A 21,924-nucleotide genomic window follows, 5' to 3' on the forward strand; every position below is an offset into this window, starting at 1 on the left:
TGTAAATGACACATATGCCTGCATGGTCCTGATGAGAGCCATGTGCAGCCTTCTGACCAACATGCAAAGTAATGCTGCACAGAGGCGTCCAGGATTGGCCGGAGGGAGAGCCCCACCTTTGACCCACTTCCTAATGGCCGCGGCGGTTCACCTGTGGGCTGTTAAGGAAATTTCTTCAGCCCTTACAGGTGTGGTTCAGCAGGAGGAGGAGAGGCACATTCATTTGAGCCATGCAGGGGACACAAGACACACCTCTGGTGAGTACACTCAGTGCAGCAGCTATTAAGTTTTTAAATGTCTAAATTTTGTAATCTGAAATGATGCTTTGTTGTAAGGTTGAATATGTATTGTACATGATGATCAACATTTTCACATAAAGTGTCTGTTAATGATGCACAGTTTTATGTCTACATTAGGTCATGGGTGATAAAGCAACAGGGAAATGATCTTATGATTTATGTTTCGTATGGAAAATTGTAAAATATTTCATATCTGGAGAATGCAATTACACAGTTGGAGAGTTTAACCTAAAGAGATGTACCTATGTGCCCAAAATATTTTATATAATATAATATAAATATGACTAGACACATATTTCATACATTTGTCATTAAGCGCAATGCAATCCTTATATAACCCAGTTGTCCCTATATATTAGTGAGAAAAACTTTTTTACGTTTTATTTATCTTCCCTCTCTTGGTTTATGCTAAAGTGAAAGATTGATTTTTTTCAATGTTAAAACGATCAGGGACCCGCGGGGCTATTGCTGAAATTCTGCTGAAAACCTAATTTCTACAATATTGGTTTGTTATTATGTACTTCAATAGGAGGGCTCAGATATTACCATTTCATCACTACATTTGGAAACTTTTACACTACGTTTATATTGGATTTTTTGGAGCGATGGAAAATGCTAAGATTGAAAAACAAATATTGATTTCAAAACATTATATTACTTTTTCCTCAAAAACACTAAAATCTTTATATTTCGAGGTTTCTGTGTACGTCGAAAAGAAGTCGCTGGGTCCTACAGTTTTACACACGCTCATACTGAAGCTACACAAATTTGACATCCAAGATCATCATCTCTTCTGCTTGAAAAGGGAGGTTCATTATGCCAGACTTCAAGCGAGATGGAAAGTGTGTATGTAAGGGACACACACAGGCACACGCACGCACGCACACACACACACACACACACACACACACACACACACACACACACACACACACACACACACACACACACACACACACAATCAGCTGGGCATCCTCTCCTCTACCTTTGCATGCAAATCATCCTGTTTGCATGCCCAATAGTCGTTTCCCTTCCAGACCCAGACCTGTAGTCAAATAAAGGCTCCCACAACAAGCTGCTCACTTACATTAAACAGATGGCTTAACACAAATTGACTCTCAGTCTGTGTATTAACCATCGCACCTCAATTCTATTAAAACACACCGTACCCAGGGAGGCTGCTGCATTTTGTCTATGTGCCTGTGCTTCATGCATTTTTGTTATAATCATCTTTCACGTGCCCACGCAGATAAGTCTGGCTGATGAAAGTCTGGGTTTACTTAGGCAAATGGATGATCTTATCAATAATTAATGAGTTTCCTTTCTGAACTCAGTGTCATTTACTTCCGTGAAAATAATCGTGCAGAGATAAACAGACTGTAGCTGTTGTTATTGTTTCACAGTAACTACAAACCAAGTCATAATGTCAAAAAGCACGTTCCAGACTGCTTATAGTAATAAAACCTGTATACATTATTGACATTTGACATAATATCAGCAGGTTTCTGGTGGGAGACTGCGGCATTGTGGTCCACTTTTCTTGGCTTCATGTATATGAGCGACAGCGTTTTGTGTATTTCTAGTTCAAATGCAGGAAGCACTTTGCATATGAAGCGAGGATGAAAATTCTGCCAACTTTGCATTCACCACAAGTATTTCTAAGAACCGTCCCCTTTGTGAAAAGAGTAGTTAGTGAGTCATAATGCATTTAGAGCAAAATGGACATAATATCTATGCATTTATTTGTTTACAGGGGACACTGCGGCCACAAACGAGATGCCTGCGATGTGGGGACGCACTGGAGTGGTCAGAGGAGCACAGGTGTGTGTGTGTATGTGTGTGTGTGTGTGTAAAGAGAGTCCTATTCCTGTTAAGTGACAATTAGCAGAAGCTCTTTATTCAGTTACAGTGCTATTAAGTATTCATGATTAAGAAATCCCCATTAGATCAATGAAAAAATAGATATTTGCAATAATCAAATCAGCACAGTCATTTGCAGGCCATAAGTGTAAGAGTTGCTCCAATAAGCAAACATTTGTACATGAATAACAAGCCTTAACTAATTCCAAGTACAGTTTGCTATCTAAATTATTCATGAGTGCTGGCCATAATTTCCTAGCTGTTGAATAGAATGCTCTCTCTAGTATTAAATACTAAGAGCAAAAGCAAAGGGCGATATTCTTGATACAGCAGATTATGGACAGATCTGCCAAACCAGCAGCAAACCAGACAAAGTGGCCAAATCATGTAAAATAAGTCCACACCTGAACTCTAATAAAAATAGAATTTTTTTCCGAACCATTATCAAATGGTGTAGTTTAGCTCCCAGCTGTTATGAAACAATGTAGTTTAGCTCCCAGCTGTTATGAAACGATGTAGTTTAACTCCCAGCTGTTATAAAACAGGTAGTTAAGCTCCCAGCTGTTATCAAACGATGTAGTTTAGCTCCCAGCTGTTATCAAAAGATGTAGTTTAGCTCCCAGCTGTTATAAAACAGGTAGTTAAGCTCCCAGCTGTTATCAAGCGATGTAGTTTAGCTCCCAGCTGTTATGAAACGATGTAGTTTAACTCCCAGCTGTTATAAAACAGGTAGTTAAGCTCCCAGCTGTTATCAAACGATGTAGTTTAGCTCCCAGCTGTTATCAAAAGATGTAGTTTAGCTCCCAGCTGTTATAAAACAGGTAGTTAAGCTCCCAGCTGTTATCAAGCGATGTAGTTTAGCTCCCAGCTGTTATCAAAAGATGTAGTTTAGCTCCCAGCTGTTATCAAAAGATGTAGTTTAGCTCCCAGCTGTTATAAAACAGGTAGTTAAGCTCCCAGCTGTTATCAAACGATGTAGTTTAGCTCCCAGCTGTTATCAAACGATGTAGTTTAACTCCCAGCTGTTATGAAACGAGGTAGTTTAGCGCCCAGGTGTTATCAAACAATGTAGTTTAGCTCCCAGCTGTTATGAAACGATGTACTGTAGTTTAGCTCCCAACTGTTTTCAAATAATGCAGTTTAGCTCTTAGCCTACAGGATATTTTGCATCTTTCAGCCCATTCCCACCTTTCATTTTCAGCTCTTCAATACTTTTAGTCCAGAAACTCAAATCCTGATGTTCCCCATCCAAAGCCAGCACCGCAGTTTGGCAACAGCTTTTCAATGTCCAGCATTCACACTAAAATTTCTTCAGACATTACTTCTCTAGTTTTTTAGCATGCCCAATGGAGTTTTCTAATTAACAAACAAAAGTTATGTTTATATTACTTACAAAACGTATTGTGCGTGTTGCCTTGAGGTCTAACAAACAAGTTAAATGCACATATCAAACATTTAAAAAGCTTCTTTTTTAAAAGTATCCTGTATTGTTGACATCCATGTTTACAGATTATCAGTCTTCTTTCTGACTGCTTTGTTGGTTCATTGTTGTGTTCCTTGGCTCATTTTCACCACCTGTCGATCAGTAGAACAGTGTAAAATCATTGGCAGGAGTGCAAGACAAAACAAAACAGGGACGCACAAATAAATAACCATAGCGCCATAGTGCTGCTTAGGGTCCAAAACTCCACGGGGTACCTTTAATGATAGTGTATAGATTTTGTAAACAAACCATCTCTTCATCTGGATCTGTTTCAGCTTTTACACTGTCTGGAAATATCAGGGCCTTGCCAATTATAGATGAAAGTGAGGGTGATGGTATGGTGTTGATCAAAGAGTAAATGTCCAAATATGTATAAAACAAAAGAGAAATGATACTGCATACAGTTTTTAAAAAAAAAGAATAACAGTGTTTTGGGCTCATTCAAATATTAATTGCCAATTAAGATGATTTCAATGGTTAGCAGTAACAAAGACATTTTGAAAAAGATGCACATTGGTGGAAAGCCTTTTAGACAGAAATGGGTTTATACTGAAAATTTCCATTCAGTGTCTTACAGGAATTATGATCCAAAAGGATTAATAAATAACCACATGTGGCGATAATTTGTTTGTCCATGGCCCATGGCGTTACTGTCCTGCAAACTTCACCCCCTGCTAAATAAAACCCCAACAGGCAAACAGAGCAACATAAGAAACCTATAATCTATTTCAGTAGTTTAAATTCAGATCTGATCTGACAGTTATAGGACAGATTATGGAGTTCCTTTGTATTCAGAAAAAGTAGAGACTAAAAAGTTATAAGTTTGCAGAGGTGAGTCTTAAGGCTGCGTTTGAAGAAGACCAGAGATTCCACTGGTTCTATCCAGGTGCTTGACACCCTCCAGGAATGCAGGAGAAGGGAAAAGTCTTGGTGCATAATTACGAGGAACTTAGTGAGAGGGATGTTCTGGGTGAGCAGTAGAAGTAAAAGTATTTTTTCGTGATTGTGTTTTGTTAGAAATTGCTGCATGATACAACACACATATCAATTTAATGTGTGCCTCTCTCAGTGTCCTGCTGGGCTGTTCCTGCTGCTCTACAGTGGATGAGAAACTGGAGAATGTAGCCAGAGGTATGGCCAGCAGAATGAAGAAGGAGAAGAGTCACTGGGCAGCCGGAAGAGTGGGTGACATCGACTTCCTTGGTACTACTAAGACAAGAGCAAAGGTAGGGCTCAATAACAGATACTGAAGGTTATATAACAACATACGAAGAGTTTCAGGCTGAATACTGATACCAATGTGTCTATTTATGTCTAGTTTATGAGGGTACGCAGCAACACAGACCCAGTGCTGATCTACCAGATGCTGACTGAGGAGTGGGGCCTGGCTCCTCCACACCTGGTGGTGGCCCTGGTGGGAGGAGACGAGCTGGCTCAGATGAAGCCGTGGCTCAGGGACACTCTGAGAAAAGGACTTGTGAAGGCTGCACAGAGTACAGGTAATAATCAAGAGGCAAAAACTGGCCTGTTTTTTTTTTAAATCAACAGTCGATGATAGAGAATGGGTTCTCTGTTGCCCTCCTTTGGCTGGTAGAAGAATTACTGGGGACAAATCACCAAGATGAAAGCCTGTCTTTTTTTTATGTAGATGGATGAAGTCCAAAATAAGAGTCATAAATAATTTATAATTTTTTTCATTTGTTTTTAATTGCATAATTAGTCATGAATTTTAATGCATGTGAGGAGGACAAACACAGAATGGTATATAACCATATAAGGCAACAATCTAATAAGCATAATCAATAGGCCAGCTGTTTATATGGAATCTAGGACACAACTCTCTGGTTTAATACAGACACATGTTAGAGACTGGCTCCTAGTTCCCCTGCTTTCTGCTTCCAAGTGCACAAAAAACTGTTATTCCACACAAACACAAATGGAACCGCTTCTCTGTTCTCTAGGGGCATGGATTTTGACAAATGGCTTTCGCTTTGGCATCACCAAACACTTGGGCCAGGCAGTGAGAGATCACTCCTTGGCCAGCACCTCCTCTAAAGTTCGTGTAGTGGCCATTGGCATTGCACCCTGGAACATGATCCACAACAGAGAGGCGCTGCTCACTGCCAAGGTTTCTGTACATACACAGACATTATAGAGCTAATAAAAACAGCGGCAACGTTTGTCAGCAAATATTTACATATTTCACATTAACATGCTCACGTTGTCCTCTGTCTGTATCGCTGCATATTCTTGTTCTCAAGGTGGATGAGCCTGCAGTGTACAAGCCACAGGATTTACCTCATGGGTCAGTGTATTCCCTGGACAGCCACCACTCTCACTTTTTGCTGGTGGAAGAAGATCCCAACAGACCTGGAGCCACCAGTGAAATGAGGGTGAAGCTGCTCAAACACATCTCGCTCCAGCGCACTGGTTATGGAGGTAAAGCCCTTTAGGTCACTGCTGGGAACCAATGATGGGATTTAATTAAGCTATATTAACAATATCAGTGTAAAATTTACATATAATATAAATAGTGAAGTGTAATTAAATATTAAAAATAAGGGTACTCTTTCCAATAACTGGTCCTTTCATGGTGTTAAATTATGCATCAAGATGCATTAAGCATTATTTCACCGTGCTGCTGTTCGTAGTACAGGTGCTGCTTTATATTTCATGACCTTTTCATGTGGCTTGCTGTAAAGTCACATTCCTCAATATAGTACACAAGTGCAATATCATCTAATGCACATTTGCTCAGATTTATATACATCGTTAGGACTTTCTCCATTCTTGGTTGCAAAGGTTACTAGATATACTTTACAAATATACTGAGTAATCAAAGGCACCCTGTGGAGTTTTCTTCAGGCAACATAAGATAAGATAATGCTTTTTCAGTCCATAAGTGGGGAAATTAGCATTGTTACAGCAGCAAAGAGTATAACAAAAAAGAGATGCGCATAAATAAAAAATAATAAATGAATAAATAAAACAGCAACATGTGAACAAGAATAAAATGAAATAGAATAATATAAAAATATAAACAATGTAATCATCTTGTGAACAAACAAAACATTTACACTTAGCATATCTCAAATGCATTTTGTGTTTTCTTGATGTCTAACAAATGTGTTTGGTGCATTTCCATCCCTAAAAAGCATTTGCAAACCCAGTTAAACCTAAAACAACGTGAGTTATAAATAGAAAATACATTTTGCCTCGTTTACTTCTATGACTGCTAGCTTTCCGTCTTCCTCTTCTCCTCCTTCACATGGGCATTGCTTACTACCAACAACTGTCACCGAGTAGAGAAGCCTTTAAAGGAAAACGATGGCAGTTATCATTTCTGCAAGCGACTGACATGTTCATATTTGTACATGTCATAGGCTAAATATCATACTGACAATTCTGCAAAATGTGTCATATCACTTTCACATTACATGTTTAGGACCTGACTTTCATATTGGAACATTTGTAAGTGTGAAGCCACTGGATATTTTTGACGAGGGAAAACACTGCTTGTTATTTTTAATGAGACTTTGTGGGGACAAAATTGTGCATTTTTAGCAAGACCCCAGGTCAGGATCTCCAGCTATGTTTGTGGCGACCAAAACAGTTATTTTAAGCCAAAAATGATCTTTTCCTGACCCTAACCAAATGGTTCTTGCTCCAAAACCAAACGAGATCATAAGTACAGCATTGTCGAATCATAATATAGAAGACTGAACCTACAGAAATATAAAGTTGTAACATAAAGAAATGTTAAGTTTTAATATATCCAGGGTTTTCAGAAATGTACATCGCCAAGATTTATTCTAGCAATTGGCAGACTATAGTGGATATAAACCTCACAGGATATCTTTACGTTCAAAGGTTGCTTTACTGTTACCTCTTACTGCCTTCAAGCCACTGCAAAATTTTATATTCCTTTATTTTTCTGGGATATCCCAGCACATAGTATCTACCTGTTAATATGTTGGTTCACAGCTTAGGGGTCGATATCTCCAGAGGCACTATAAGATTAATATGAAGAACTGAGAGATGATTGATGATACAAATTAGGCTTTCTCTCCTCCATTTTGTTTTGCTTGTTGAACTTGTTAACCTCCAAGACTGTTCGAATATAACAATCTCAGACGGACACATCACTCTTTTGTCCCACTGCTGACAACTCTGAGGCAAAGCGAATCCGTGGAAAAGATATGTGTCACTTAATGTGTGAAAAAAAGCACTGGTAAGACAGCAGTTGACAGGAAAAGCCTATGCACCATTCATGCTGCAGTGGGTGGTAATTACAGAGTGATAATAATTTGAGAAACTCTGAGATGCGAAAGATAATAATGTGAATGTACTTTCTGGTGCTTGCAGGTGCAGGAAGTTTTGAGATCCCTGTTCTGTGTCTGTTGGTACACGGAGAACCCAGGATTCTAAAGGTGAGTTTCATTTTGCTCCGTTGGTTACTCATGAACTTTGAAGATGTGACCGCAAAGAGGCCTTTTGAAAGCTGGATGTTTGTTCTGTCATGTGAATGTGCACAATCTGACAGAACAGTAGCTCAGGCTTGAATTAGGCTCCAAATCAAATTTTGGTTGTGCCACATCCTGAAGTTGCGAGCCAAAGCCAGACTGAGAAACAAATTCTTTCTTTTTTCACAAACCTAATCTCTTTGGCTAGAAAGCCCGTCAAAGCCACCAGTTCACTTGCATGAATAGACCATAACCGAGACTATGGAATACGCTAACTCTGGTCAATATGACTCCCTGTCATTTACTGAAAATAAAGACGTGTGTGAGTTTGGCTGCACGTCTGAACACCATGTCCCTCTCTGCAGAGGATGTACAAAGGCATTGGCAATTCGACACCATGGCTCATCCTGGCAGGCTCAGGAGGCGTGGCTGACATCCTCGTCACGCTGATGAATAGGGGCTGCTGGGATACGGACAGCGTTCATGAGCTGCTGCTGGACACCTTTCCGAATGCCCACCACAGCACAGACATCAGTAACTGGGTCAAGCTGGTGAGAGTGCTGTGCACAGCATGGAGGCAGGCACATACACAGATATGCAGATCACAAGACTTGAACGCTGCCAGAAAAATGGGGCACACTGGGGAAAGATTGTGAGGGAAGCTAAAGTGGGATTTTCATCCTTATCGTCAAAATTTGTATGTGATGACCTAATTAAGAGTATGAAGGAGGAGGGAGAGAAACCCGTCATGTAACATGTTTTCAAGCTATCATACACAGTGAAGGGAGTGTAATCTTAGAAAACAATGCATTAGTGATACAAATATGCATATATCTTCACTCAAATGAGGCTTTAATAATAACTGACTGTCAACCTGCCAATCAGATCCAGAAGGTACTTGACCACGGTCACCTCCTTACCGTCCACGACCCTGAACAGGAGAGCTCTGAGCTGGATACGGTCATACTCAAAGCTCTAGTCAAGGGTAAAGTACCTTGTGTGAAATATGTTATCAAGAAACTTGCAATTTTCTCAGGCTGTAACAATCACAGGTATTGAAACTTGATGGTCACATGGAACAAGAGCCTTGACATTTTGAGTAGTTCGTGGGCTGCGAACTTGCTGACATCACGCACATTGTGTCCGTGTGTGTGTGTGTTCTTGTGTGTGTCTCAGCTTGTAAGAGCCAAAGTCAGGAAGCTCAAGACTTCCTGGATGAACTGAAGCTGGCTGTGGCCTGGAACAGGGTGGACATCGCCAAGAGTGACATCTTTAATGGAGATGTGGAGTGGAAGGTGAGACGAAAATATAGTGACATGATTAGATATTTGCCACAAACAGAAAATTAAACTTGTCCTTAATCCAGTGTGTGCAGGGCTGTGGCCAGGATTATAATTGATATAATTTGATTTAAACTGATTTCTTTGCAAAAAAATACTTACATGTTCCACAGATTGAGTTGTTGAAAATATACATACGCCTTTATGATTAGAGATAAATACTGTATGTAAATAAGTCAAAAGAAGCTGTATTTCTCATTATTGATCAATGAAATTGTGATCACTGTTTGTAACATTTTAGTAATGGACACAAAAAGATCAGTCACAACGTTTCACAGGTTTCACTTGTAGGTGTCATAGTTTGGGTTTTTAGTTTTGTGATTTGTGATGTGATGTGTCATGTTTCACTTCCTACTTCCTCCCTTTTGTCTGTTTGCCCACCTGTGTCCCGTTAGTCAATCAGTCCCTGGGTATTTAAGCCTGTGTTTTCTCCCCACTCTTCGTTGGCTCGTCTGCTTGTCTCACCTGTCAACCGGTCATCTGCTCTACTTGAGCCTCCCTGTGTTCCTCGTATCTCCCTGTTCAGTTTCACTCCTTGATTTCTGTGAAGTTTTTACTGCCTTGCTTTTTGGACTTTTCTCTGCAGCCTTTATTGCTTACCTTTTGGATTTAGTATTTTCTGTATTCAGAACATCAGCTTCATTAAAGCTCGCTTTTGTTTTCATCTGCCTGTCTCTGTAATTTCATTTGGGTCCTCGCCATTTTGCATCCGTGACAGGAGGCTGTTCGGCTCTGCTGGCGAGATGATGCTTGCTTTCTTTGTTCTAAACACACCATACATCTAATTAATTTGAGCAATTTGTCACTTTAATTTAATATTTTGGAATATAAATATATAAAAAAATGAACGAGGACACGACCTCGGTGTCCTCAATGCTAGCTTCAGGCTTGAGCGTGTGTTTGAACTGTTAAATTAAATCTGCAGTCAAGTCAACATTTAACCAACGAAATGAGGCAGAAGAAGAAGGAGAACTTTGTTTATCCCCAAGTGAGAAAAATAGGGGGGGCTTACTGAATTTGGGGGGCTGCCATATAGCGGAGCCCCCTCAGCGCTTAACCCCTGTTGCCTTGCTAAAGCAGCAGTGCCCAGGAGCTGAACTGGCCCCTCTCCTACACACTGTGTACTGTGGCCCATGCTGGGTAAGCCAAGTCTCCACAGACTGAGCTTCTGCTGCCCAAATGAAAAAAGAGACTAAAGAGTCTAGCACCATACTAGCAGTTCTGTAAAGCTATACTTAGGCACAGTGGTGCTTTGTAATAAACATCAGTATGCTAATATGCTCACAGTCAATATCAGTCAATCAATATGAAAGGGGCTGCTTGACTAGTGACTCATTAAATAGCACAAAAATAGTGACAAGCCAGTCACATTGTCTAACAGTGGAAAGGAAGCAGACAATTACACAAACATTTTATTTAGATGAAAAGAACACAGCTGCTTTATTCTAACAAGGACACGTGATCTTTGCAGGCATGCGACCTCGAAGAGGTGATGATGGACGCGCTGATCAATGACAAACCTGACTTTGTGCGCCTCTTTGTGGACAATGGCGTGAACCTGGGCGAGTTCCTCACCTACGGCCGTCTACAGGAGCTCTACTGGTCCGTGTCGGAGAAGAGCCTCCTGCACAACCTGCTCCTCAAAAAGTACGAGGAGAAGCAGCTGCTGCTCGGAGCTGCCAGGACACCCGGTCCACCTGTGCACCATCCGCCTGAGCAGGGGGACCGGAAACCACGCTTCACCCTCTTCGAGGTTGCTAAAGTCCTGAAAGACTTTCTGCATGACTCCTGCAAAGGCTTTTACCAAAAGATTCCCACCGTGAGTGATGTACTATACACTGACTAAGAGGGGCTTTCTTGCAGTGGGTCTCATTTTTTTTGCCTTTTAAATTGAAGCTGTTTGTGCCACCTTTTAGCAGTTTACATTTGGCTTTGAGTTGCGAGCAGTGAGTATTTTTCCCTTCTTAGATCAGACTTTGAAAATGAATCACCAAGAAAAAAAAACTCTTCACTTGCCCCTCTGGGCTTCCATAGAAATTAGCTGTTACACCCTAAGAAGTGAAATCGCCTTCCTCTTTGTGGCATATTTTATGTTATATGTATCACAGCTTTAAAAGGTGATAATCTCAGGACAGAAATTATAACTCGTACAATGATGAAAAACATTTGTTTTTCCTGGCTGAAGGTCGGCGTGTTTCATAGAAATAACTTCATACATTTTTAAAATACCCACTGCTGACAGACACCTACCAGACTGTCTCCTTGGCAGAAGAGGTAATTGGTGCTACAAGAGATTTTGCCATGTGTGACTCATGCTATAAAATGTCCCGTGCACCGTTTGCAGCATCCCTGTTTACCATTCATATTTAATACATGTAGGGGACTGTCTTTGTGCTCCAGGAGAAGCCAGCAAAGGGTCGACTGTTCCACACCCAGAAGAACCTGCCAGAGTTAGAGGAGTGCTGCGAACATCCTTGGAGGGATCTCTTCCTCTGGGCCGTCCTTCAGAACCGACAGCAGATGGCTAACTACTTCTGGGCCATGGTCAGTCTTCTGTAGTCAGTCAAGCTCAGGCTCGTTCTATCTCGGCCCCGTGTGGTTCAGTCACTAAACGTCTAAATGTGCCTGGCATTGGCAAAAACTTAACTCAAACCAAATTGAAGTGAGCTGAATTATACTGCGATAGTTTGTATTCTGGCCTCAGCGTGAACAAGAGTGATGTGGGCCGGCACCGCACAGTGCAGGTGCAGGTCAGGCCTGCCATATGAAAATGTCACTTTAGATAAAAGAGCCTGGCAAACGGCATATTTATCAAGAAGTGAGGTGAACTAAAAAGCTATCTTATCTCCGAGAACATTATTCAAATGAAGGTCACGCTGCTTCATGGGGCAGTATATTCATCGAGCGGTGAGGTAGTGCAGGCGTATCTAAAGTCGTGATGGAGTTAATGAGAAATATATCCTGACATGGGATTGATGCCCTGTGAATAGTTTAAATGACACCAATCAATGATAATTGCTCTTTGTTTTCAACATCTTTTCAAGGCACCTTTCATTTCTTTATTGCCCTTAACCGATCTAAGGGAGCCAATTATTGTAATCCCACAAGCGGTCACCCAGATGTGCTCCGTTCCTGTGTCTTATTTCAAACATTATCAGAAATTATGGTAATTGCATTCAGTGTGTGTACATCCCCCCACTGCAGATCTTCCTAACTCTCCGACTCAGGCCAAGGTATCTGCATTCGTAATTAGATTGTTTGAAGTATCGCTCACGTTTGAAGGCCTCATCACTATTATTCTTGCAGGCTAGCTAATGCTAGCAAAATATGTACATACATATGAACCCAGGAGTGAGATAGCCTACAGCGTAATGTATAAGAATCACTGATCATTTTAATAATGAGGTGTGAAGGGGTATGAAGTGAAACCTCCCTGTTTTAGTTGGCCTCTGTTGCTCTTCATTTACATATTTGACATGTTAGTCCTATAAAGTTATTGCCTGCTGATTATAAAAAATGCCAGTAGATTAACATACAGAATAATGTACTTAATTGCCTTTATAGACTTTCTTTGTGAAAAAGAGGACATTATTATCTTTTGGCTTCTACAAACATCCTCTTCCTTCTATCCTCACATGTATAAGGTGACAAGAAATCCATCTGAAGTGGAACAGTTGTTTAAAGAAACAGTTGAACACTTTCAGAAATAAGTTTATTTGCCATGTTAATAAGAGACAAATAAGATTGATACCACTATCATATCATATATCATATGTGACCATTTAATATGAAGCGGGACCTATAGGAGACAGTTAAATTAGCTTAGCATAACATCTGGAAACAGCTAGCCCCGCCTCTGTCCGAAAGTGACAAAATCTGCCTACCTGAACCTCTGAAGCACACTAATTAAAATGTAACACCTTGATGTTTAATCCGTACAAAAAACATAGTTTAACCAGGGGGTAGGTGCCAATCTATTTCTTGGTCGGTAGCAGGCTATTTCTTGGAGCAGTTCAGCTTCGGGCAGAGACCTTGGACAGAGTCAGGCGAGCTGTTTTCCCATTTCTAGACATTATGCAAAACCAGTCTCCCGGCTCCAGCTTCACATTGCATGGACAGACATGAAAGGGGTGTTTATCTTCTTATCTAATGCTCGCTAAGAAGACAAATTAGTGCCTTTCCCTAAATATTGAACTGTTCTTCAAGCTAAGGACCATATCAATATTTTTTGCATATCATTACCATTTAGCAAAATTGCCAATACTTTTAACCAGTTCTCAAAAACTAACCCTCCAGACAGCCATTGGTGTTATTTAAATCAACAGGCGGAGATGGTGATCAATATAAAGAAGGAAGGAAGAAAAGTAGGCAGGAAGGAAAAACATCTTGAAACACATTATGTAATCCTTTTGAGGTGAAGTCCTCAAAGGTTGAGGGTAGTTTTTTTCTCTTTCTCAGGTCTATAAAAACACCACTGTAGTCATGTCCAATGTTAGACTGCATTTGGACATTTGAAGTCCACCATTAAAAAATAAATAAAATAACTGCAACGCCAAAATGTGTAAGGCATAGATGTCTATAACTTCAAATATGATCAGCTGAGGACGGGAGTGCAGTACGCCACATTTAGATGCAAAAAGAAGCATCTCTCTAAAATTCTTAACTGGATTTCTCAGATCCTTCTCTCAGACCCATTTCTCGGATCCAGCTTTCTTTTAATCCTTCAGGGCCCTGAGGCAGTTGCGGCAGCGCTGGCGGGTTGTAAGATTCTGAAAGAGATGGCAAGACTGGAATCTGAAGCTGAGTCTGCACGGAGCATGAAGGAGGCCAAATATGAGCAGTTTGCCCTTGGTGAGTACACAAACCATTCAATGACAACAACTGACAGTGTGATTGGAAAAAGTAAAGGTCAAACATGGCAAGAGGTTCATTTCCTGACCTCAACAGCACAACAAAACAAACACAAACACAACCCACTGGAGGGGAATAAAAATATGAATCTGAATGTGTGAATGCTTCAACTGCAGCCAAGAGGCTGACGCTGTGTACCTATTGTTCTTATTGTGGCAGATGTCTTTGGAGAGTGTTACTCCAACAGTGAAGACAGGGCTTATGCTTTGTTAGTGAGGAGAACACACTGCTGGAGCAAATCTACAGTCCTTAACTTGGCAACTGAGGCAGATGCCAAATCCTTCTTTGCCCACGACGGAGTTCAGGTAACAAGGAGACACATCCATATGCTCATTTGGCTCCAATTTAACTGATTATTTCAGCAGTTATAAAACATTTAACTTTCATCATTCATCTTTCAACGGTTTCAAACGTATTGTGCATTCGATTAAGAGAGCGTGCTGCCTTTTATATTTAAATAGTGTTTTTCCCTGCAGTTATTAAAAGCTTTTCCGGGGCCTTGTGTGCCATTACTTATGTTAAAGTTGTATCTTTTGCTGCTCCCTGGGCTCCAATCAGTACACAGTTTTGCTTGAATATCCCTCCAACAGGCGACCTTGTCATCACAAAGTCATCAGAGAGTTAATTGGTAGTCAATGTCAGCAGGGAGTGTTGGTAGGCAGAAAACTCTTGACAGCAAAGTAATTTTTCATTAAAGCACGCAGTCACAGTCGTACAGCCTTTTTAAAATGGGAAGCTGTTAATCATAATCCAGTACATGTGTAATGTTTCGAGAGAAGGTGGATTTTACTGGGATGTTATTAAGAGGGGACAAGCCCATGACTAAGTATTAGGTATCCTTTCATGTAAGAGATCTCATTCCAAACTGCAGCTAGACAGCTCTGGAGAAGGAAATAGTCCACGTCTTATGCAATATTAAACTTTCCCCCACCCCGTAAACCAGCTTAGGTAACTCTCTGTATGATGCATCCATGAATATAGTCACAAGGCTGTTAGGCAGAAATATTCCAAGGCATGTGGTGCCCTCTTGTGGTGAACTTTGCCCTGTCTGGATTCAACATAAATCACACACAGCTGAACTTTTACTGCAGGCTCTCCTCACAAAGATCTGGTGGGGGGCGATGACAACAGACACAGCCATCTCCAAACTTGTGGTGTCTTTCTTCTGTCCTCCACTCATCTGGACCAACCTCATAAAGTTCAGGTGATCAATCTGATGCTACTCCAACATTTCTCTTTGCCACGTGGATGTACTGTTTAGCCGTATTTCCACAGCAAGAACTTTCCCCAGGGACTAGAAGGTTTCCCATGAAGGGAACAGGGTCTATATTGAGCTCTTACCACCCAAACAGTCCCGGCTCTGAATGTAGTGCTTTCCATAAGAGGAACTATGAAGCCCTGAACAGTTCTGATTGGTCGAGGCCTTGCAGCATTTTATTTCAGCCACCATTTTTTAAAAAATCTGTCGCAAACCACTCTTTCTTTTAGTGATAGCTTCAACACATCGACAGATACACGTGGAGTTACATATAGGCTACAGTTACAGCATTGTTGTTGTATAGTCTTCTGCAAAAATGATGTGTACAACTAGTTTCTTCATATGTCAGCAGACTAATTTGCCTTATCTTCATGGATTGTCAGACAACAGGCTGAAGGAACCCTTTTGCTCCCTGAAAAGTAGTTCCTGGGACTAAAAGTTCCTGTTAGATTGCGTGGGAACATGGCTGATGTCTTTTTGTTGTGTCCACTGACGCTCTTGTGTGTGTTTCTCAGCGATGAGGAGCTTGATAATCGTAATGGCCGCGAGCAGTTTGTGGAGCTGGACAGCCTGGACACAGAAAAGGCTTTGCTGTTGACTGACGACGACGACCCTTTGTGAGTTTGAAACCAGCTAATCCTCAAATTAGCTTTAAATAATCATAAATTGTCTTGTAAATTTCTTATTTTTCATTTTTCCTTCTGAAATATGTAGCATTACCCTGCATTGTATATTGACATTAAAACTGCATTTGACCTCTGTCTAAATTCTGCCTAAGTATAAAAGACGCAATGCATTGATTTACATCTAATTTCAACACAAATAAACTGACAAAGAGAGAAGGAAAAACTCAGACCTAAATATATTGGTTAGGGAAGCCTAATACGGGACAGGTGTGACTAATAGAGCAATCACAAACGTTGGGAAAAAAGACAAAGACAGGTAGTGTAAATTTGAACAAGAACAGACAGAAGCCTATATTAAGATCATTATATACATGTTGTAAGTTTTCCTCTCTCTGTTACTCAGGGACTCTCCACCTGGTGGTCCAGCAGCACAGAGCTGCGCCTCTGTCTGGTGGCGTTTCTTGCTTCGCCGCTGGCGTCGCTTCTGGAGCGCTCCTGTCACTGTGTTCCTCGGTAATGTCATCATGTACTTCGCCTTCCTCTTCCTCTTCACCTACGTGCTCCTGCTAGACTTCCGCCCGCCGCCGCCCTTTGGCCCAGGAGCTGCAGAGATCATGCTCTATTTCTGGGTCTTCACCTTGGTGCTGGAGGAACTCAGACAGGTAACCGTCAAAGCATCCAAATCACTGGTTCCCTTAGTATACACATTTTAAGTTGTCACACCATGATTTAGCGATATTTTTCTGTTAAGGATCTGAGTATACCCCTATTCACTGTTATACTTATTAGATGTGTTTCCATCACAGCGTTCAGGCTCGACAACTCAGACAATTCTGAGTAGGAGGTGATGTGAATCACTTCAATGACCTCAATCTCTCTGGGGTTTTAAGGATTCACAAGCCTCTCGCCTCTCTGTTTGACTTCCTCCCGGTGAGCCCGGTCAGACATGCATGATCCCTTATTGCACTGATCCCGCTGAGCCTTCCTCCCTTGGGCACAAAAGCCCCAGATGAGACAGGCCTTCACCACTGTTCCCTCCGTTCGCTTTTTCAACACGCATCTCAGACAGTCCCTGAGCTGAGCAGAACTGTGGCACAGGTTTCCAAAAAAAGAACCACTCAGCTTGAGGCGGCTCTGGCATGCTACCGAGCCCAGGGGTTCATGCCTCTCCCTGAGGGAAGACGGTGCCACGGGGGCCCGTGTTCTTACCATACTTGTCACAGAACAAGTTCAGAGACTGTGGGTTTACCAGCTTTTTAGATCTGATTGATGGGCTGGTGCAAGGCTGCTCACTCTCACAAAGGTGTGACAGCTACTATGATAGTGCATATATTGTTACAGGCCTGTATGTACAGTTTATATTATATAAGCCCATTTGAATTCTTCGCATTGCAGTGCTACTAAAATTCCAGACAATTTGTGTGTCAGTCTAGGCGAGATGTTGGATAGTTAGGGCTGTTTTGCTGTTATTTAAACAGAATCCATCACCTCCTCATATTAAGGCTACACCACTACATCTGTTGTTAATGTGAGGTAAGGTGAGGGTCAATTTACCTTCTGTCTATAACACTTCCTGCTCTATTTACAAAACAATTTATCTCCTGTAAAGATCAAACACCGTCAGCAGTGCTGCAAAGAAATAACCAATGCAGAGCAGACTCCCATCCTGCTTCTATTAAAACGTTTTGTCGGGGAATTCTGACTCCTAAACACACCGAACCTGAACAGCCATTAGTTTGATGATGCTGGCAACACATTGGGACAGGAGCAACAAAAGACCACCACCAACACAGTTTGCATTCTGTTTTTATTTATGTTTTACACGGCGTCCCAACATTTCTGGAATCAGGGTTGTAGTGAACGTATTTGGTCGTCATGTTGGACTTTGCAGTATGACACTCACAGCCTTCACACCAGTCGATCACTTTACGGAGGCAGCACACCTCAGCTTGTTCTTGAACTATATGTACCACTGAGGTGAGGGACCAAGCACCGGTTCTTGATGCACTTTCATGTTCCCTGTTCAAACCACGGGAGACAACTCAACCTTACAGCCTAGGTGTCACAGACATTTTACAGTACTGAGAATTTGGGACACTGCAGGTGCTTGTAGAGCAGCAGAGCTGTGTACCCGCTACCTCCCTTTTGGCCCTGCAGGTGCGTCTGAGCAGAGCTAGAGTGTATGACCTGGAAGAGGGCAAATATTACTCAGCTCTCCTGGAGAGAAAAAAAACCACTCAGTTCAGACATAATGGATGCCTTAAAAAGGTAAAAAATATTTGTTAATGCCTCATTTACCCATAAAAACCTAGAACAATTTAGGGTGTGAACACATTTACATATGAAATGCCAACTTTAAACACTTAGTACACAACCTAAACTACTTTAAACGTCCGTAATGTTATTTATATTTCAGTCCCATTTATTGAGCACAAAATTCAAAGTTCAAATGTTAAAAAACACACTTTCTATCAAAATACTAATACTATTAAAGCAGATAAGGAAACAACTTAAAAGAAATTAAATGAAAGCAAACCTCAAGCTTTTCATACCAAAGATAAGGTTTCTCGAAAATGACTGGCTATGATTTTTTAGTGAACTACCTGTTTTTTAAATGTATAAATGATAATGTCTTATAGTGCATCATAATAATGCATAAACTATCTTTCATGACAGAGCTTCTTCACAGATGAAGAGATAAGCATCTTGAAAAAGTTCAAACTCTACGTTGAGGACAACTGGAACAAATGCGACATGGTTGCCATCTCACTCTTTGTTGTTGGGGTTTCATGCAGGTAATTAACACAAGATGCCACTGAAAAAATATCGGACAATACGTCAGTATGGAGCCTCTACATTTGATGGTCTAGGCTAGAGCATTAAAATAAAGGATTGAGTGAATGGATGAAATACTGAATGGGGAGAAGGGCCACAGTGATGTACGATTTCATTGATTTTGCAGGATGGCAAACAACACCTATGAGGCAGGAAGGACGGTTCTGGCGATTGACTTCATGGTGTTCACTCTACGTCTGATCCACATCTTTGCCATTCATAAACAGCTGGGCCCTAAGATCATCATTGTGGAAAGAATGGTGACCAAAACATAATACTACTATCTAAACATTCTAGTTATTATTTCATTTTTTTATGATGTTAATGGTCATAGATGAAGCCAGAATGGCTCATGAAGAAGAAACTAAAAACGTGTCTGCTTCTGTTTTACAGATGAAGGATGTTTTCTTCTTCCTCTTTTTCCTGAGTGTGTGGCTCATTGCTTACGGCGTTGCCACCCAGGCTCTTCTCCACCCCAATGACCCAAGGATTGATTGGGTGTTTCGCAGAGCCTTGTACCGCCCCTACCTGCACATCTTTGGCCAGATTCCCTTGGAGGAAATAGATGGTGAATTATACAGTAGCTGCAAACGTCTAATGTATTCAGTGAAAAGAAGATTAAACTGTTAAATAATAATAATAATCTTTATTTTTTTATAGTAACCTTCATACAAGATGTGCGGCTCAAAGTTCTTTATTTTTAAGCATGCACCAAGGGCTTCACATATAAAAACAAGAGAATAAAACCTGCTTCATTATAGCAGTAAAAACTAGATTAAGGATGCATAAACAAAGGGATAGAATGCGGTAATGAATGTGAAATAAGATGGAGAATGTGTTTTTATCCATGAACAATGTTTGTTCTGATCATTTGTGCAGTCGGGGATGCCTTTCTGTTGGCCTGAATGTTACATCTTCTAATCTAATTTTCTTGTTCTTTCATTAAACGGAGCACAGCTGCTCGCATGCCTGAAATTAACTGCACCAATGACTCAGAGGAGATAATCATGGGCCTACGGCCGCCGTGTCCCAACATCTACGCCAACTGGCTGGTCATCCTGCTTCTAGTTATCTTCCTTCTTGTCACCAATGTCCTGCTGCTGAACCTGCTCATTGCCATGTTCAGGTAAGGGTCTGGGAATCAAGTAAACCATTTAAGTGTTTGTCTGATGAAAGGAGTTGAGCTACTCGACTCTTTCTGTCCCTGTCTTTCCTCAGTTTTATTGAATTGTTGTGTTTTCCCCAGCTACACATTCCAGGTGGTCCAGGGCAACACAGACATCTTTTGGAAGTTCCAGAGATACAACTTGATCGTGGAGTACCACAGCCGTCCAGCACTGGCCCCACCCTTCATCATCATCAGCCATCTCTCCCAGCTCCTCCTCAGCCTGGTCAAACAGCCCGAGTCCAAGCAGGAGCACCTTGGTACGAAGGTTAAATGCACATATTTCAGCACATTTCCATTAGGAACCATAAAGTCATTCTGTTTTTATTCAAGCACATATTAAAATAGTTTCTCGTGGATTATCAGGCTAAATTAAAATAAAATGAAATACTGGAAAACACGCTGTACGCTTATCTCTGTCCTTCACCTGCTCTATCCATAGAAATTGCCTGTCGGTTAATTGGTTATTGGACTCCTTCCTTGTGTGTGTGTTTTTCCAGAGAGGGAGCTGCCGGCAGGGCTGGACCAGAGGCTGATAACATGGGAGACAGTGCAGAAAGAGAACTACCTGGCCAAACTGGAGCGCCAGCACTGGGAGAGCAGTGAGGAGAGACTGAAGAGCACCTCCTCAAAGTAATTGTTGTTTTGCACATTTTTTGCAACATTGCTGCAGGGCAGGCGATGTGCAGTGGGTTCGTCAGAGTTTGATGCCAAACTGTAGCTGGTTTTAAAGCTCTTCTGCCCTCTGGTGGTAAAAAAAATTGCAGCATTAAATAGGATCTTAACTGATTTTTGCTTGTGATCAAGGGTTCAGAGCTTGCTGAGGATTGTTGGCGGGTTCAAGGACCAAGAGAAACGAATGGCATCCATGGATGCGCAGGTAAACCTGGAAAAGTGACCTCAATAACACCGTCTGACACATAATCAGGTTGCATTTATCTTAAAAGTAAAATGACAGTTTGCATCGTCAGTCATTTGTGTCTCTGCCTCTAGATCAGGTACTGTGGAGAGGTGTTGTCCTGGATGGCAGAGTGCTTTGCTCAAAGCACCCTCAAGTGCGGGAAAGACGCTCCGAGAGCTCCAAGTGAGACAAAAATTCAGAAACATTTAAGAGTGATTAATAACTGACAATCATGTGACTATACTGTAGTACTGTGATTATACTCATGTGCTAATGTATGGTGTATTTTAGTACTAATATAGCATGGCATTTCAGTGTCTCTAACAGGCTCCAAGCCAGCCAGCGACAAGGACGCACCTCAAAGTCAACCAGAGAAAGAAGTCAAACAAGAAGGTGCAGCAGCCAGACCAGGTCATTCAGGATACGGAGCTAACAAGAAATTTCCTTACATTGATGAATAAACGTGATGATGGTAATTGGTGGCTTGCAGACAGATAATTATGATATGTAAGATTTTTAGAATATTTTTAAGTATGATTATGGTGTAATGAGGAGTTTACCGGTTTAGACCTTGATTTAAATCAATAAAATGATGTTGATGTATTCACAGACGTCTCCCTGTGTGTTTCAGAGTTGTTGCAGAAAAAGTTTGTCTTAGTTTATCTTAGGAAAAAAAATTCACTTGATTGCTTTCATCTCTCTGCAAATTAAACTTTTGAGTTTTAAAATATTTATTCAATGATCCCACCCAGGTGCAAACCTGAACGCTTCAGGCGCTCCTTT

General features: G+C 41.1%; 1 protein-coding gene across 2 annotated transcripts; it reads left to right on the forward strand.

Annotated features, from left to right (window-relative positions):
• Positions 1 to 212: 212 nt before the first annotated feature.
• Positions 213 to 21,748, forward strand: trpm5 (transient receptor potential cation channel, subfamily M, member 5). Of its 2 annotated transcripts, none has more exons than XM_084355788.1 (26): positions 213 to 257; positions 2,053 to 2,120; positions 4,712 to 4,868; positions 4,961 to 5,141; positions 5,604 to 5,770; positions 5,904 to 6,081; positions 8,008 to 8,072; positions 8,471 to 8,656; positions 8,991 to 9,090; positions 9,282 to 9,400; positions 10,917 to 11,264; positions 11,825 to 11,989; positions 14,173 to 14,296; positions 14,516 to 14,661; positions 15,448 to 15,560; positions 16,130 to 16,231; positions 16,644 to 16,902; positions 18,917 to 19,035; positions 19,203 to 19,335; positions 19,469 to 19,643; positions 20,033 to 20,201; positions 20,322 to 20,500; positions 20,741 to 20,873; positions 21,048 to 21,120; positions 21,234 to 21,324; positions 21,457 to 21,748. In XM_084355788.1, the coding sequence occupies exons 1-26, from the start codon at positions 231 to 233 to the stop codon at positions 21,600 to 21,602; spliced, it is 3,723 nt and encodes a 1,240-aa protein (XP_084211914.1). In that variant the 5' UTR covers positions 213 to 230; the 3' UTR covers positions 21,603 to 21,748. The 2 variants fall into 2 exon arrangements, with proteins under 2 accessions (XP_084211914.1, XP_084211915.1); XM_084355789.1 differs by having other exon boundaries at positions 11,846 to 11,989.
• Positions 21,749 to 21,924: the final 176 nt, after the last annotated feature.

The sequence above is a fragment of the Pagrus pagrus genome (genome assembly GCF_965226575.1).
Source record: "Pagrus pagrus genome assembly, chromosome: 1".
In the NCBI taxonomy this organism is placed as follows: domain Eukaryota; kingdom Metazoa; phylum Chordata; class Actinopteri; order Spariformes; family Sparidae; genus Pagrus; species Pagrus pagrus.

Coding starts and splice junctions, on each gene's coding strand:
- trpm5 (XM_084355788.1), top strand. CDS start 231: ATGCAGGGGACACAAGACACACCTCTG. Junction 11,990..14,172: donor CTAACTACTTCTGGGCCATG/GTCAGTCTTCTG, acceptor TTAATCCTTCAG/GGCCCTGAGGCAGTTGCGGC. Junction 20,874..21,047: donor CTGAAGAGCACCTCCTCAAA/GTAATTGTTGTT, acceptor CTTGTGATCAAG/GGTTCAGAGCTTGCTGAGGA.